The sequence below is a fragment of the Macaca fascicularis genome, chromosome 3, assembly GCF_037993035.2.
Source record: "Macaca fascicularis isolate 582-1 chromosome 3, T2T-MFA8v1.1".
Classification (NCBI taxonomy): Eukaryota; Metazoa; Chordata; class Mammalia; order Primates; family Cercopithecidae; genus Macaca; species Macaca fascicularis.
Genome location: NC_088377.1, coordinates 176,573,796 through 176,589,831, shown reverse-complemented (window position 1 = coordinate 176,589,831; position 16,036 = coordinate 176,573,796). Strand labels below are relative to the sequence as shown.

Genomic DNA, 16,036 nt, shown 5'->3' with positions numbered 1-16,036 from the left:
GTCTCAGTTCTCTGGCTTTGAAAGGGCAGGGGTTAGAACTTAAGATATAGAGAAGTCCAGCCAGGTGCAGTGGCTCACGCCTGTAATCCTAGCACTTTGGGAGGCCGAGGTGGGTGGATCGCCTGAGGTCAGGAGTTCGAGACCAGCCTGGCCAATGTGGTGAAACCCTGTCTCTACTATAAATACAAAATTTAGCCAGGCATGGTGGTGGGTGCCTGAATCCCAGCTACCTGGGAGGTTGAGGCAGGAGAATCACTTGAACTGGGAAAAGGAGGTTGCAGTGAGCCAAGACCGTGCCCCTGCACTCCAGACTGGGTGACAAGAGCAAAACTCTGTCTCAAAAAAAAAAAATAGAGAGAGAGGTCCAAAATTATGCCGAGTTTCTTTTCCTTGAATTGGCATACAAAGTCATGTGAGAATAACAATGGAGTTAGATAATTGGCTGGTTATATGGAAGTCCTTGTCTCCTGCTGGAGAAAGAGGTACACTCATGACCTCTTTTTAGGGCCTGTAAAGCAGTACTTAGACCCCTGGGCTAGTTATTTAACGGAAAGAGTTATAGAACTCAAAGTCTCTTGCTAGATCCTTCCTCTCCAGCCCTCCTGCCCTGCTCCTCCAGGAGGAGAAGTTTGCTCATCAAGCAGGATCTGATGTAATAATATAGCTGCTGCCAGATTCACCCACTCAAAGACTAGCGGTTAGAGCTCTGAAAACACAGGGAATAACTTTCATTACATGTTAAGCTGGAGAGACCAGGGGAGCCACCAGGAGCGAGCCTGGAGCCAAAAACCAGGCACCAGTCTTACACACACCCAAGCCGAGAGGAGGTGGGCAACTGAGTGAACCTCTCTGGCCTAATTTTTCTCATCTGCAAATGGAGGTAACACATTAGCTAACCACTGAAGTCATAGTGGAGTTGTAAGGATTGAATGAACTAATAGTTGCACAGTACTTAGCACAGTAGCTTGGCATATAGTTAGTACTATATGAATGTTCACCATTTTTATAATTTTATCATCATCATCATGATGGAAATTAAATCTGTGCTTACAGGTCTTGCAGAGCATGTTCTTGTTTCCAAACAAGAAGTGGGGAATTGGGCAGAAAAGATTTTTCTAACTTAAGGATCTTAAATGCCTTTTCACTGATGATAGTAACACCACAGAAGGCTGAGAAATGCAGAATAAATGTAGGTGAAAATTCTTATCTCCTTTTTGTGACCCCTTGTTCCTCCCTGTTGACTACTTTTTCTTTCTTTTTTGAGGGGTATACAAGGAGAACTGTGGCTAAAAATGTCCAATAAATGGAATGCCTTTCATCTCTTATTTTCTCTATCTCTTTCTTAATCCATGTCATTTCTCATTAAAATGTACTTGGAAATTTATCATCAGAGAGCTTTATCTTCCCATGTCAGAAAAGGCATGTGTCTTAGTGGAAGAGGATAATCCCCTTTTCTGTTCTTCTTTGGGGCTGGTTTAATACCCAGACTTCATGGAGAATTGATGGATCAGAGCTCGATGCAGGGAGATTAGTTAGCTTTCTAAGAAGCGAATACTTCCTGATCACAAAGCAGCAAAAGCTGCCTAGACCCAATGGTTTTAGACAGGTATTTACCTGTGAGGGAAGGACCCAGCTGTCTTCCCTGCCCCAACAAACTTCAGCCAGCTGGCATTTTATTTATTAATTTTTATTTTAAGACACCATCTCACTGTGTCACCCAGGCCAGACTACAGTGGCGAGAACACCAACCTCCCAGCTTAAGCAATCCTCCCACCTCAGCCTCTCAATAGCTGGGACTGCAGGTGTGTGCCACCATGCCCAGTTAATTTTTTTAGTTTACGTAGAGACGAGATTTCACCATGTTGCCCAGGCTAGCCTCAAACTCCTGGGCTCAAGCAATCCTCCCACCTCAACCTTTCAAAGTATTGGGATTACAGGTGTGAGCCACCACGCATGGCCAGCTGGCATTTTAAATGTACTCAATAATTATCCCACTTATTGCATTTATTTATTTATTTAGAGATGGTGTCTCACTCTGTAGCTCAACTGGAGTGCGATGGCATGATCTTGGCTCACTGCAACCTCTGCCTCCTGGGTTCAAATGATTCTCCTGCCTCAGCCTCCCAAGTAGCTGGGATTACGGGCACACACCACCACGCCTGGCTAATTTTTGTATTTTTAGTAGAGACAGAGTTTCGCCATGCTGACCGGGCTGTTCTCAAACTCCTGACCTCAGGTGATCCGCCTACCTCAGCCTCCCAAAGTCCTAGGATTACAGACGTGAGCCACCACGCCTGGCCTATCCCACTTACTGCTTATGAATTAAACTATGAAACCACATATTAAAATTTTAAAATCTTTCCGTATTTGTCATGCGTTCAGTTGTGTCCTCCAAAAAAATGCTATGTGGACGACCTAACCCCCAGTATCCTAGAACGTGGTCTTATTTGGAAACAGGGACTTGACCGAGATAACTGAGTGAAGATGAAGTCATTGGGGTGGGTTCTAATCCAATATGACTGATGTCCTAATCAAAAGGGGACATTTGGTTTCAGACACAGACAGACCTGCAGAGAGGGAGACACAGGGAGACCGTCTTGGCCACGTGAAGGCAGAGATTGGAGTGACGCATCTACAAGCCAAGAAATGCCAAAGCTTGCTGCCAAACCACCAGAAGCGAGGACAGAGGCGTTGAACAGAGTCTTCCTCACAGCTCTCAGAAGGAACCAACCCTACTTGTGATTTATTTATTTTTAAAGACTTTATTTTTGTAGAGGAGTTTTACATTCACGGCAAAATTGAGAGGAAGATACAGAGACATGCCATATATTCCGTCTCACACACACACACAGCTTCTCCCATTATAAACATCCCCTGCCAGTGTAGTACATTTGTTACAGCTGATGAACCTGCAGTGACACATCAGAATCACCCCAAGTCCATAGTTTACATTAGGGTTCACTCTTGCCATTGTACATTCTATGGGCTTGGACAAACGTAGCGTCATACCAACTATTTTCACTGCCCTAAAAATCCTCTGTGCTCTGCCTATTCATCCCTCCCTTCTTGCCCTAGCGCCTAGAAACCACTGATCTTTTTACCATCTCCATAGTGTTGCCTTTTTCAGAATGTCACCTAGTTGGAATCCTACAGCATGCAGCCTCTTCAGACTGGCTTCTTTCACTTAGTAATATGCACTTATGTTTCCTCCATGTCTTTTCATGGCTTAATAGCTCATTTGTTTTTTGTTCTGAGTAATATTCTGTTGTCTGGGTGCACCACAGTTTATTTATCCACTCATCCACTGAAGTCCTTTATCCATTCACCTATTGAAGGACAATCTGTTATTTTAAGCCACAGAGTACGTGATACTTTGTTAAGGTAGCCCTAGGAAAGGAATACAGTAGTCAGTTTAAGGATTAAAGGATTCTACTTTGTTAATAATCATGTTTCAACAATTTCCAGCACCTTGTACTATTTATTTAGGTGAGTGGTTCATTACACTGAAGTGGCAGCCCACCTGACTTTTTCAGATGCCTTCTGTTGCAGATTGTAAATTTATTCTTTTGGATGTTCAGTTTTTCCCTTTGCTGTGTTCCTTTTGTCCTCTGGTATCTGGGGATCTTGGATGGAGATTTCCCTGTAGCTCCGAGGTGGGCTCATGAAACGTAAGCCTTCCTAGGCTCCAAGGGGTAGCTGGATCACAGAGCCACTCCATTCCCTGGGAGTAGGGGGTGGTTTACATGATCTTCCTCCCAGCCCCAAAACCTTCAGATTCAGGAAAAACAGACTCATAATACTTCCCTGGATCACACTGAATGTTTCATTAATGTCAGACATTTGAACATGTATACAGGAAAGGGAGAGCAAGTAGGAAAAATATTACCCATGGTATGAACTTATGTAGACCTGGGATGGCTCAATCTATGATGCAAGGCTGTTTCCTTTGGGGTGAATGGACATACACACACTTCCTGGTTGCCCTTCACTCGGTGAGGTTCAAAGGAAAGTCCCTGCCTATGCTTGAGTCTAGGGAACTTTTGCTGTTTTGTGACGAGAAAATATTCACTTAGAAAGCTAACCAATATCACAATATCATTTTTCACAATAGGCCTCCCTAGGTTGCAGGAAATTTGCCCAATGTGTGGAGACCTCAGCCGATTCTAGAATGTAGAGGTGATGCCCAGGCTCGCTGCATTTAATCTAGAAGTATGTACACTCAGATGATGGGTTGAACTGTCTCCTCCACCTCCAAAACTATGTTGAAGTCTTAACCCCCAGTACCTCAGGATGTGATCTGATTTGGAAATAGAGTATTTGCAGATGTAATCAAGATGAGGTCATTAGGATGAGTCCTAATCCAGTGTGGCTGGTGCCCTTTGGACACAAACACAGACACAGACAGAGCGAAGCCTCTGTTAAGGGACATAGGGAGAATGCCATACGAAATTATGGAAGCACTGGAGTTATGTTGGCACAAGCCAAGGAACATCTGGAGCTACCAGAAGCTACAGGAGGCAAGGAGGGATCCTCCCCTACAGGTTTCAGAGGGAGCATGACCCTGCTGACACCCTGATTCTAGACTTCTAGCCTCCACAACTGTGAGACAGTAAGTGTCTATTGTTCTAAGACACCTGGCTCATGGTACTTTGTAATTTACAAGCAAAGCAGCCCTCAGAAACTAATACAACTCATCACAGTCACTCATGCTTTTGTGATTACCCAGAAGCTCCCCCAGATTCATCTCCTACGCACCCAGTTCATGGCAATAATTATTGTTAAACACGTACGTTCTCCCCATTCCCAACCCTTGAGCACTGAGTAAGCACCAGGCACTGTGCTAGCCACTTTACATATATCTTCCTCTTTTTGTAGATGAATCAACTGAGAAACTCAGAGAGATTCAGTAACTCGCTCAAGGGTACATAGTTGATAAAATGATGGGACTAGGATTTGGATTCAAGTTTATCTGGATTTTGAAGTCAACGGTCTTAATTTATGCTCTCCTCACTTGTCCAGAATACTTCAAGATTGGTGGCATCTGCTGGCAAAAAAAAAAACCCTACTTCTTCCTACTTCCCTCTTGGCACTGAATCTGGTTTAGGCCCACCAAGAAAAGTAGTAATTCTATATTTTGCCAAAAAAAAAAAAAAAATCAGTTTTTAGCAAGTTTCCTTTAACATCACAGTCAGCCAACGTATAGTGGTACAAATTCTCATTTTAAATAGTAAGCCAATGAGATAACTCCATCTGAAATAAAGAGCTCTAATTTTCCTGAAAGCGGAAGGATGTTTTAATAAATGCATGCCAATCACAAATTGAATTCCGCTGATTTCAGCCCGGTATCTATCAGTTTGTTGGGAGAAGATATCATGCCATTTCTCTTCATGGGTCTTTGGGGAGGGGAGTGTTCAGAGGGAAAGGGAAACGATGGAAATGTCACACTGATCAGGCATCCACTGTGGTTTCTGTACTTTGCATAGCTAGTTCCTTTCATTTACACCTATAAGACAGACAATAGACACCTTTAACAGATGGAGAAACTTAGGCCGGTGACATTAAGTGACCTGCTTGTGGTCATACACTGAGTCATGAGTGGGATCTAAATACAGATGTGGGAATCAGCGTTATCGGGCCCCAGTTTCTTGTTTGTCAAGAATGTACCCATTTAGTGCTGCGAGGGCTAGGCCTGGCTAGCAGGAGGGGTGCTGAGACTCTTTTGTGCAACCTGCAGTGCAGCTATGAGGGAAGATGAACAATCAGCTGCTCTTTAAAGCCTTCCCTTCTGCTTCCAGTCCAGTGTACCTAACTCCTCTGGGCTTCAGCTTACTGATTCAAAAGCCGTGTGAACTCAGTCTTTTTCAATTCAATTAGCAGGCATACCATGACATTCATGAAACAGCTGCAGAAAGTATCTACAAAGAAGCTATACGACAGTCATGAAATCAGCTTAAAGCTGGGTATAAAAAACTGCTTAACTTTTATGCATTTTGGATGTTTTCTCTGGAAACTACACTAAGAGCTGGTGAGCAGTGGCCTTTGGTGGGCATTGCTGATTTGTGTAACGAATATTTTCACTCTTAAAGGGCAAAAGGGGTCAATTATTTTCTTCTCTTTGGGGTGAATATAGTTTTGTTTTTATTTTATTTTATTGTTATTTTATTTTTCCCACTGTTACTTACAAAGTGAAAGGTAGAGTGATTTGGAGAACTGAGTCCTAGAAAAGGTGAATGTAGACATTCCTTTTAAAAACAGATCAGCAAACAGGCTGGGTGTGGTGACTCATGTCTGTAATCCCTACACTTTGGGAGCCCAGGGGAGGAGGATCTCTTGAGTCCAGGAGTTTGAGACCAGCCTGGGCAGCACAGTGAGACCTCGTCTCTACAAAAAAATTTTAAAAATTAACTAGGAGTGGTGGCACGCACCAGTAGTCCTAGCTACTCAGGAGGCTGAGGTGGGAAGATTGCTTGAGGCCAGGAGGTTGAGGCTGCAGTGAGCCGAGATAGTACCACTGCACCCTAGCTTGGGAGACAGAGCAAGACCCTGTCTCAAAACAAAAACAAAAACAAAAAAGAAAGATCAATAAACAGACATGAAAAGGTAGAGAAAAGAAGAGCTAATGCAGCAGGCAGAGCTAGCCTGTAAGGCACAGCTCTAGGGTAGATTAGGCCACGAATAGGAATTCAGCAGGCCTTGAAAAAAACATTCTGGCCGGGCGTGGTAGCTCATACCTGAAATCCCAGCACTTTGTGAGGCCTAGGCGGGTGGATCACCTGAGGTCAGGATTTCAAGACCAGCCTGGCTAACATGGTGAAACCCCGTCTCTACTAAAAATGGAAAAATAGCCAGGCGTGGTGGCGGTGCCTGTAATCCCAGCTACTCGGGAGGCTGAGGCAGGAGAATCGCTTGAACCTGAGAGGCAGATGTTGTAGTGAGCTGAGATTGTGCCACTGCACTCCAGCCTGGGCAACAAGAGTGAAACTCTGTCTCAAAAAAAAAAAAGAAAGAAGCATTTGTTCTAACCAATGTCTGTGTAAGATGAGGTTTAGTATAGTTACGAAAGGAAAAGTGAAAGATAAATGAGGAAAGTGCCATATTTGATCTAAAAGTTTACTGTTTTAAACTCTTCTTGATAAAATTATCTCTATTTGTGGTTGCTTTTATTTACTATTAGTTGCTTTTAATAAAAAATGGTCTAACAAACAGTAGAAATTAGTGTTTATAAATCTACTGGGTTAGAGCAGATAATAGGCAAAACACACTCCTTTACAAATAGGCTCATGACTTAAAATCCCAGCGACCACCTAGTTGCTTCCTTGGTTTTAAAACCAGAAAAATGGCCAGGCACAGTAGCTCACGCCTATAATGCCAGCACTTTGGGAGGCTGAGGTTGGCGGATCACCTGAAGTCAGGATTTCAAGACCAGCCTGGCCAACATGGCGAAACTCTGTTGCTACAAAAATACAAAAATCATGCCTGTAATCCCAGCTACTTGGGAGGCTGAGGCTGGAGAAGCGCTTGGACCCAGGAGGTGGTGGTTGCAGTGAGCCGAGACCTTGCCACTGCACTCCAGCCTGGGTGATAAGAGTGAGACTCCATCTCAAAAAAATAAAGATAAAAAATAAAACCAGAAAAAAGTATTTAAGGGAAGAGGGACCAGGGTAACTTGGCTGAGCTTCTTCAATTCAAACCTAGTTTTAATATTACAAACAAATGCCACCCTGAGATTTCCATTTATGAAGTGGCATCATATTATAGCCTTGTTCAAGAATCCTTTCCCAGATCTACAAAGAACAAATGGTCCCTCCAAGTTGTTCCTCTGATATTAAATTGTAAAAGTAAGACTGTTTAATAATAACTTGCCTGTGCTCTGTATTTAATGTTTTTCTGCACACTTTAATGCACATTATGATACTGGATGTTCTTGCTCACCCTGTAAATTACACAGAGCAGGCATCAGCATCTCCACTTCATAGCAAGTTGAAGCGACTTGCTGCAGATCACAGTGCTGATTACTGAGGGAGTTAGACCAGAATCCACACCCTCTGACTCCCATCCAAAAAAACTTCTCTTAAACCTCCAGGCTAGCCAGGCATGGTGGCGGATGCCTGTAATCCCAACTACTCGGGAGGCTGAGGCAGAATAATCGCTTGAACCCGGGAGGCAGAGGTTGCAGTAAGCCAAGATAGTGGAGGCTTATCACTTTTGGGAGGCCGAGGTGGGAGGAATGCTTGAGCTCAGGAGTTTGAGACCAGCATGGGCAACATAGCAAGATCCCATCTCTACAAAAAAATGCAAAAAATTATCAGGGCATGTTGGCACACGTCTATAGGAGGATCGCGTAAGCCCAGTAGGTTGAGGCTGCAGTAAGCCAAGGTTGCGCCACTGCACTCTAGCCTGAGTGACCAGAGACCTTCTCTCAAAAAAAAAAACGAAACTAATTAAATTAAAACAAAAACAAAAACAAAAAACCTCCATGCTGACCCATGTAGCTGGCAGCCTGGGTGGTCACCAGCCAACATAGCTTCCTAAGCTGCCCTGAAGGCAGGGACCAGATACCAAGGTCATGTGGTATGTTCACTGGTTTTCAAACTTCGGTTTGGGACCCATCTGCAGCTTCTGAAATCTATTTAGTGGGTGACCAGCATTTTAAAATGAAATAGAATCGTATAGAAAATACCAGATGACATTGTACACAGCAAGGGTGAGCACTGTTTTGTGAAATTTTTGTTTCAAATGTATATACATATATAGTGTATAGGTACTGGAGTTACAAAATAAAATGCATTTATTTCAGAAGGTCATAGGAAAAAAAAAAGAAAACTGAGAATATTGATGTAGATAATGCTAAGCTGGGTGGGAGGTCAGAAGACAACAGAACCCTTGAGGCCAGAGCCTGTGCTTTGTCCTTTTTGATGTTCTTAATGCTCAGTGAGTACAGCAGTATTCACTAGAATGCGAAACCCTCAATGAGTATTTGCTGAATGAATGACTAAATGAGTCAGGTTTACAGATTTTCTAAAGACTCCTCTTAAAAATTCAATTAGGCTTGGAAATAGATCCAGGCAGCACTACATTTATGAAGAGGTTGTTTCTAAGACTTTCATTGTAAATTGGCTTTTGAAACTTTCAACACCATGACACATGGTACTCGGGCTCTCAGGCCAGCCTACAACCACCTTTTTAAACCTAAGGTATGTCTGAAGCTGGTATGGAGAACTGAAGCTGTGTTTCTATAGGGAAACGGATCCTCACTAGTCTGGTTAAAAATGCCAGTGGTAAGTTCGCCTCCAGAGGACAGAGGACCTCTTTCCCATTTCTCATTCCTCTTGCCACTGTTAGGCCTGTCTCTATAAAGTGATTTTGATGGGCTAAGAGGAATGTGAGAAGCAGCATAGGCAGGGCTCATTTCAAGGGTTCAATAGATCAAAGGTAAGGAGAGGGAAAAACGCAGATAGCAATGCAGATAGCATCAACAGATTTGAAAGGCTTGTGGCCACCAGGTATTGAACCAGTGTGAATGTGCGTGGGCTGGCCATTTGCAGAGAAGACACATAATACAGAAGGTCAAGACCACCTCCGTAATCACCACTGTTCATGCAGTGCTGCAATATCATGTATAGAGTACCCAATACATGCAAAGCACAGTGACCTATTTCTCTGCCATTCTTTCTTATTTTTAATCTATAAACAGCAGTAGCAGTTTTATCCCTGACCAGATAAGGGGTCCAGATCATTTAAAACCTTTCTTTGAACTAAAAAGTAGGCAAAATTGGTCAATGTTAGAAACGTAAAATGCTTGTTCCCCAGTGCCGCAAAGAAATGGCACTCAAACATAAATGCAATTTTCTCAGAAAGGCAAACTTTACTTTCTGCAGAAAGGGTGCCCCTTGAAGATGGAACAATGGCAAGAGCACACCTAGACAGGGGAGGAGCAGGAGTTCTTATTCCTGATGCAGGTAGCCCCTACTGCTGTGTCATTCCCTATTGGCTAGGGTTAGACCGCACAGTCTAAGCCAGTTCTGACTGGCTATTTTAAAGAGGGCAGGGGTATGAGCCAGAGTGGTGGGGTGAGTAGTTTGGCGGGAAGGATGGTTAGGAACAGGTAATCAAAGGTGACTTAGGTCAGAGCAGGTGACCAAGGGTGACTCAGGTCAAAGGTCAAAGCAGGTGACCAGGATGAGACAGGACGGAGCAGGTGACCAGGGGAACAGATGTGAACTACTGATTAGGACTGGTGGGAAAGCTGTTTACTGAAACTAGAAGCAAGTGGGCAAAGAGAACCGGGAAGTTAAACTTTAAAATGGAGAATTAAAGAATAAGAGAGCTGAACATACTGACATACTGATTCTTTGAAGAGAAACTTGAAGTTCACTATATTTAACAGTTTGGCCTACAAACCAATAGTCACAAAATGTAAATGCCCATTACTTTGTAAGAGAGAAGACCTCTCTCACCAGATTGTTGATTTTTACTTTGAACGTAATTCTAACAGATGGGTGTCCTATTATTCTTGGCTACAGCAGAACAGGGAGTGGGACCACAAGAGGCAGATGCATTAATAGGTATTAGAAGAGATTTAAAAGCATCAATAAGTAGATGGAAGACATCACATAATACACTGGACCCATTTTTGGATGGGAGTCTTATCCCCTGAGGTATCACTGTTTTACAGCATGATTAAAAAACTACGTTCCTAAGGAAAACTCCTAGCAATTTGAAAATGTTTTAAATGTATTGTAATATCTGTTTTAATGAAGGCAAAGAGTTTCCACTAAATACATATACACACATATATATATAACAAAATTTAGCATTCTGCATAACTATAATGCTACATTTCCTGATAACATTGAATAAACCAGGCATTCCTAAACTTTTAACAAATCTCAATATTCTTGTGTTCATTTCCTTTGTCATTTCTGCAGAATCTTTAAAAATTCTGCCAATCATTTATTTATTTCCCAGCACTGTTTTGGATTCAGTTCCCTCAGAAAACAGTGGGATGAACTAAATAATTTCCTATGTTTCCTTGACCCCGTGATTTTACAACTTACATGCCCTTCCATGTTTGTTAGAAAATGTAACACACACAAAACAACTTTTAACTTTCAGCTTCAGGATACATAAAAGCACACTTCTCTGTAAGAAAAATAACCCTTTATGGACTAAAACAAATATTTACAGGAAACCCCAAATCTTGTTGCAAGTAAACTTCCTTAGGCTTTGGGAAAATGATAAAAGCACCAGTGAAAATATTAAACTGCAGGTTACAGGATCTCTCAGTACAGAATCTCTCAGAATCTTGGTAGGAACAAATTCAACACCTTGAAATCTAAATCACCGAGCAACCATTCACACCTGCTCCTGAAAATAACATGGCCCTTGTGTAGGTCTTGGCATTCAGGAATTTTAACATGCCTCATTAAAAAATCACAGCCAATCTTGCTCTACAGGTGATGAAACAAAGATAAATTATCTGACGGAAATGCAAAGGAACTTAGAATTCATTTTGTTGGGCACCTGTTTCAGCATTTAACCTAGTACAGTCTAGCAAAGCAAAAGGAGTGAAGGTTTTGTGTGTTCAAACGGCTCAAATGAAAAATGTAAACTAAGGTGAACTGAGTTTGATTTACTCAATAATAGGAAACTTAAAGAATATTTCTGGAGCATCAGCACTGTTCTGGATGCTGAAGATTCAAAGATTCAAAATCATTCCTGCCCTTAAGTGAAGTACCATTTATTGGGAGGGAAGATAGCTGTGTTCAACAATAACTTTAATACTGTGAAAGGAAATTAAATTTTGGTACCCTGAACACATTTGGACAAAGGGAAAAGTCAAGCTGGGAACTGGGTCACTCAAAGTCTTCCCCTTTTAGTTCCTAAATAAGATGGCTACAAGGTGAAAAGCAATATAAGCCTTCCACATATTTTGTCCACAAGGATATTCCTAGTGAGCTGTTAAAACTTCACCATGGCAATGCAAATGGACAGCTTATCTTTATAAGTGCAGTCACCCTGGCCCACCAGACACCAATGCATATCTGAGTGTTGCCCTACCCCATTTTTGTCTGTTGTCATATGTAAAATGCAGATTCCCCGCATTTCTCCTCTGCCCCTTTTGTTTATGTGATCTTATGTAAAAAATGCAGATTCACTTACATGAAAATTGTGTACTTCTCAATATCCCTGCCCTTTCCCCTTTAAATATGGGGCCCTCAAAATCATCTTCTGATAAAGGCAGAGACCTATCTCCCAGGCACATCCTTAACTTTGGCAAATAAACCTCCTAAAATGATTGAGACTTGCCTCGTCATTCTCCTCGATTGACGGTACAAAGCTAATAAAAGAAGGATGGGCAACGGTTATTAGAGTGAGAGAAGTGAGGAATGAGGAAGGTTTATAGAGGAAGGGAGCATCTGATCAGGGCCTTGCAAAACAGGAAGGAGGTCAGAAACAGGAGGGTGAGGGTATTCCCTGTGTAGGGAATAGAATGAGTCCAGAAACAGTGGTGGCTTGTATATGCTGAGTATGGGGAGCTGTGAGTGATCTTATTTCACTGGATCAGGTACTTCTATACTTTTTACAAATCTCCACATCCCTGTGTGCATTTCTTTTGTCATTTCTGCAGAATCTGATAAAATTATGCCCATCATTTATTTATTTCCCCGCAATGTTTTTAACATTCTCCCTGGCGGAAGTCAGAATGGGAAGGAATATTGAAGGTATATGATGGAGAACTTTGAATGCTGTAATAAGGAGAATGGACTTTATCTTCAAGGGTGGGGTCTGTAGGGGACTGGATCAGAAAGGGGAGAGAGAGGCCGAGGACCAGATGGCAGGCAATGACAACCATCCCAGTGAGAGGCAATAGCTGTTGAAATCCAGGAAATGGCAGAGTAAACAGAGAAGGGAGACACAGAGAAAGGAGACTGATAGAACCAAAGGCATGAAGGAGTGGAAACAAGTGTCAGGACCATGAGTTGAGAGAAAGAGAGACAGCCAGCCACACTGGGCTCTTTTCCTAGCATCCCATGCTCCATTGAGGATCAGCTGTGTGACCCTGGGCAAGCCCTTCCTGTGCCTCAGTTTCCTCATCTGAAATGAAGGCTTTCAATGAGATCAGTGGTTTCTGAACTGTTCCATGGAGACCTAGGATTCCAAGGAAGTTTTGATGGAGAGGGAGGGGAGGTGGGGTAGAAGAGGGATGAGGAGTGGGGTACAACTGTGCAGTGGGCTGTGACTGGAGAGTAGAGTGAGGACGAGGAGCTCTAGATCCCAAACCTTCTCTCTTTAACCAGAACATCTCCTTCACACAATAGCATTCCCTTTAAGATCAAATTTGATTTTTAAAAAAGTTTGATAAACACCGTACTATACAGATAACCTCTAAAGTCCCTTTGAGCGCTCCCATGTGAATAACCACACTTACAGAAACTAGTTATCCAAGAGATCTGCTAATGTAATGGACATGGGTCTTGTTTTTAGGACCCTGATGAGTTCCTCTGTTTATTTGATTAACTGTTGTACAAACGCTGGAACAACTGGAACAACAATTGTCATGCTGAATCGGTGCCAAAACTCTCAAAAATGGAAAAGATTTACTGAAAGGCCATTTGGTGTTCTAATTCTTGTGCGGTACCTTTTCCCAAGACCCAGTAAGTTTTTCAAACCTCATAAACACCAGTGTGAAAATGGCCCTTTGCATGAAAGAGTACAAAGCCATGGCTTGGCTACCGACTGTTGTCTGCTTTGGGGTAAATTGAGTTACCCCTCTGGGTTCTGTTTCCCTGCCTGTTGAACGAGAGCATTGCACCAAAGAGTCTAAAGGCCTCCGTTCTGGCTTTAACATTCCAGGATTTCATGATCCTAAACCCTTGGAGCCCGTTATCTGAACAATTCCCTGATCAATAGCATATGCTCTGGGTCTTGTTCTGTCTTAGTCAGATGGTCAGTATATTGAGGGCTTTGGCTGTTTACTTTAAGGATTGGGCAATGTGTGGTTTAGCCAAAATCTCTGAGCCCTGCCAATGGATCATTCTGAATGGAGGGCTAAGGTCTAAATTAACAGCAGACCTTTAGAAACACAATGCTTTATGGATTGGTATTTGAAACGCAGAAACCCCGTGCCTAGGTATAAACTCCTGGCAAATGGTCCACAAACCACCATTAAAATGGAAACAAGAAAAACCAGCGAATCAGAGCAACCATGAAGTGGAAACCAGAAAGTTTCAGACAGGTCTGAAACTCACACACTCACTGCATTCCTTTCCTGCCTGGTGTCTCCTCCTCTCCCCTCCCACTCCCACTTTTTTTTTTTTTTTTTTTTTTTTTTTTTAACAACAATTCGTTTGTTTAAAAAAAAAAAAGAAAGAAAGAAAAGAAAGGAAAAACCAAAGAGGCAAAATGAGGACTCACTTGGAGAGCGCGGCCAGGCTGCGTCTTCCATGCGATCCGGATCCACCCAGCATGTCCGCAGTTGGGAAGGGGCGGCGGGGCAGAGAGGTACGGAGACCTGGCTGGGCCGGGCGGTCAGGGCGTGGGCCGGGCCCGCGGAGGGGCCATGTGATCTGTGGCTGAAATGCACGGTGCAGGATGCTCCCGTGTTCTCCCTTTGTGTTAACACGTTGGTCTGTCCCTGTGACGAAAGTCTGGGCTTGTCCTCAGCCAAATCTACTCCTCCCCACCCGTTCCCTCCTCACAGGATCATCAGAGAGCTGATTGTTATTTTTTACTGTAATCTCTCTAATAGAAGCCCATCCTGTTTAGCGATTAAAGAGCACTGATTGCTTCGAGAGTTCCAGAAGTGTTATTGCTGGGTAGTGAGGCCAGGATCCCCAGTAGCTTTCCTGATGAAGACTTTATATGCTTAACTACAAATAATTTTTCCAAGGTAAGTAACTGTCAAAGGAAAAAGACACTGATGCATTTGCTCAGCCTTTTGGAAAACAGTTGATCATGGTATTACAGGCATATACAACCTAATTCTGACAAGATCAACAGAAATCAGCCCACCAAAAAGTTCATCCGGGTGCAGTTCTCAGGCTCCCATTCTGAGCTCTGTTCTCAATTAGCATTGGTGTAGGTGGCTTCCAAAGCAAACAGTTCCCACTGAGAAATCAAATCTGAGAAACTCCTCTTATCCCTTTTATCCAGGGAAGGAGGCATGACATAAAAATGCAAACCAAATGAAAAGGGTTGAAGAGAGACGGCCCTGCTCAGTGATGGGCTGGATGGTTCAGCATGTTTGGTGCTCACACCTCTCCAAGAAATGTGGGCAAGAGCCCTCCGGAGAACATGTTGAAACAGCAGGCCCCGTCTGCACCCATGGTACTCTGGCAGTGATCTCATCAGCCAAGCTGGGCAATGGAGCCTGGTCAGCAGCGGCTTGGAAAGCAGCCAAATTCCAGTTCCTGAGGAGGGGGTGGTGGTGATTCTGTCTGGAGATGACACTCCCTCTCAGCTTGACTTATGAATATGGTTCTTCATCTCTAATGAGTACTAAACAGACTGGTGCTTGGGTACCAAGCTGCTCGTGGGACTGGCTTTTGGTCAAGTGAGAACAAATCAGATCTCCACAAAGTAGGGTTAAGATTATTCTCTTGGTAAATAGCCAGAGAAGCAGTCAACTTCACACATTGAGAGCACTTTCACAGAATGAAAGCGATCTTTGAGATCTGTGGCTTCATATCACACGCAGACAAGGACACCAAAGCACAGAGCATTTAGACAACTCACCCAGTGTCATGGAGCTGAACTGCATCTGCTACTCTTGTGTTCAACTTAAAGTTTAACTGGGTTAGGTTAAATGCTCTCTTCACTTTAGCTAGAACATTTTGGTTGTTTTCTTGCTTAAATACTATGCGGTCATCAGAGTCATAGTTTATAGGCCAGGTGAGGTGGCTCATGCCTGTAATCCCAGCACTCTGGGAGGCTGAGGCGGGTGGGTCAAGGTCTGGAGTTCGAGACCAGCCTGGCCAACATGGTAAAATCCCGTCTCTACTAAAAATATAAAAATTAACTGGGGTTGGTGGCG

At 43.1% G+C, this 16,036-nt stretch overlaps 1 protein-coding gene across 49 annotated transcripts in view; it reads right to left on the bottom strand.

Annotated features, from left to right (window-relative positions):
- The window catches only part of CALD1 (caldesmon 1), a 236,492-nt gene that overhangs the window by 66,910 nt on the left and 153,546 nt on the right, over positions 1-16,036 (bottom strand). For 15 of the 49 annotated variants that reach the window (XR_010585853.1, XR_012432879.1, XR_012432880.1 and 12 more), the window contains exon 1: positions 14,419-14,634. The exons of the other annotated variants lie outside the window; for them this stretch is intronic. Coding sequence is in view for 9 of the 15 variants with exons in the window: in XM_074036009.1 (XP_073892110.1) it covers positions 14,419-14,471 (53 nt within the window). In the remaining 6 variants the exon portion in view is untranslated. Of the gene's footprint in view, positions 1-14,418; positions 14,635-16,036 lie in introns of those variants that run through there. 49 annotated transcript variants of the gene reach the window in all.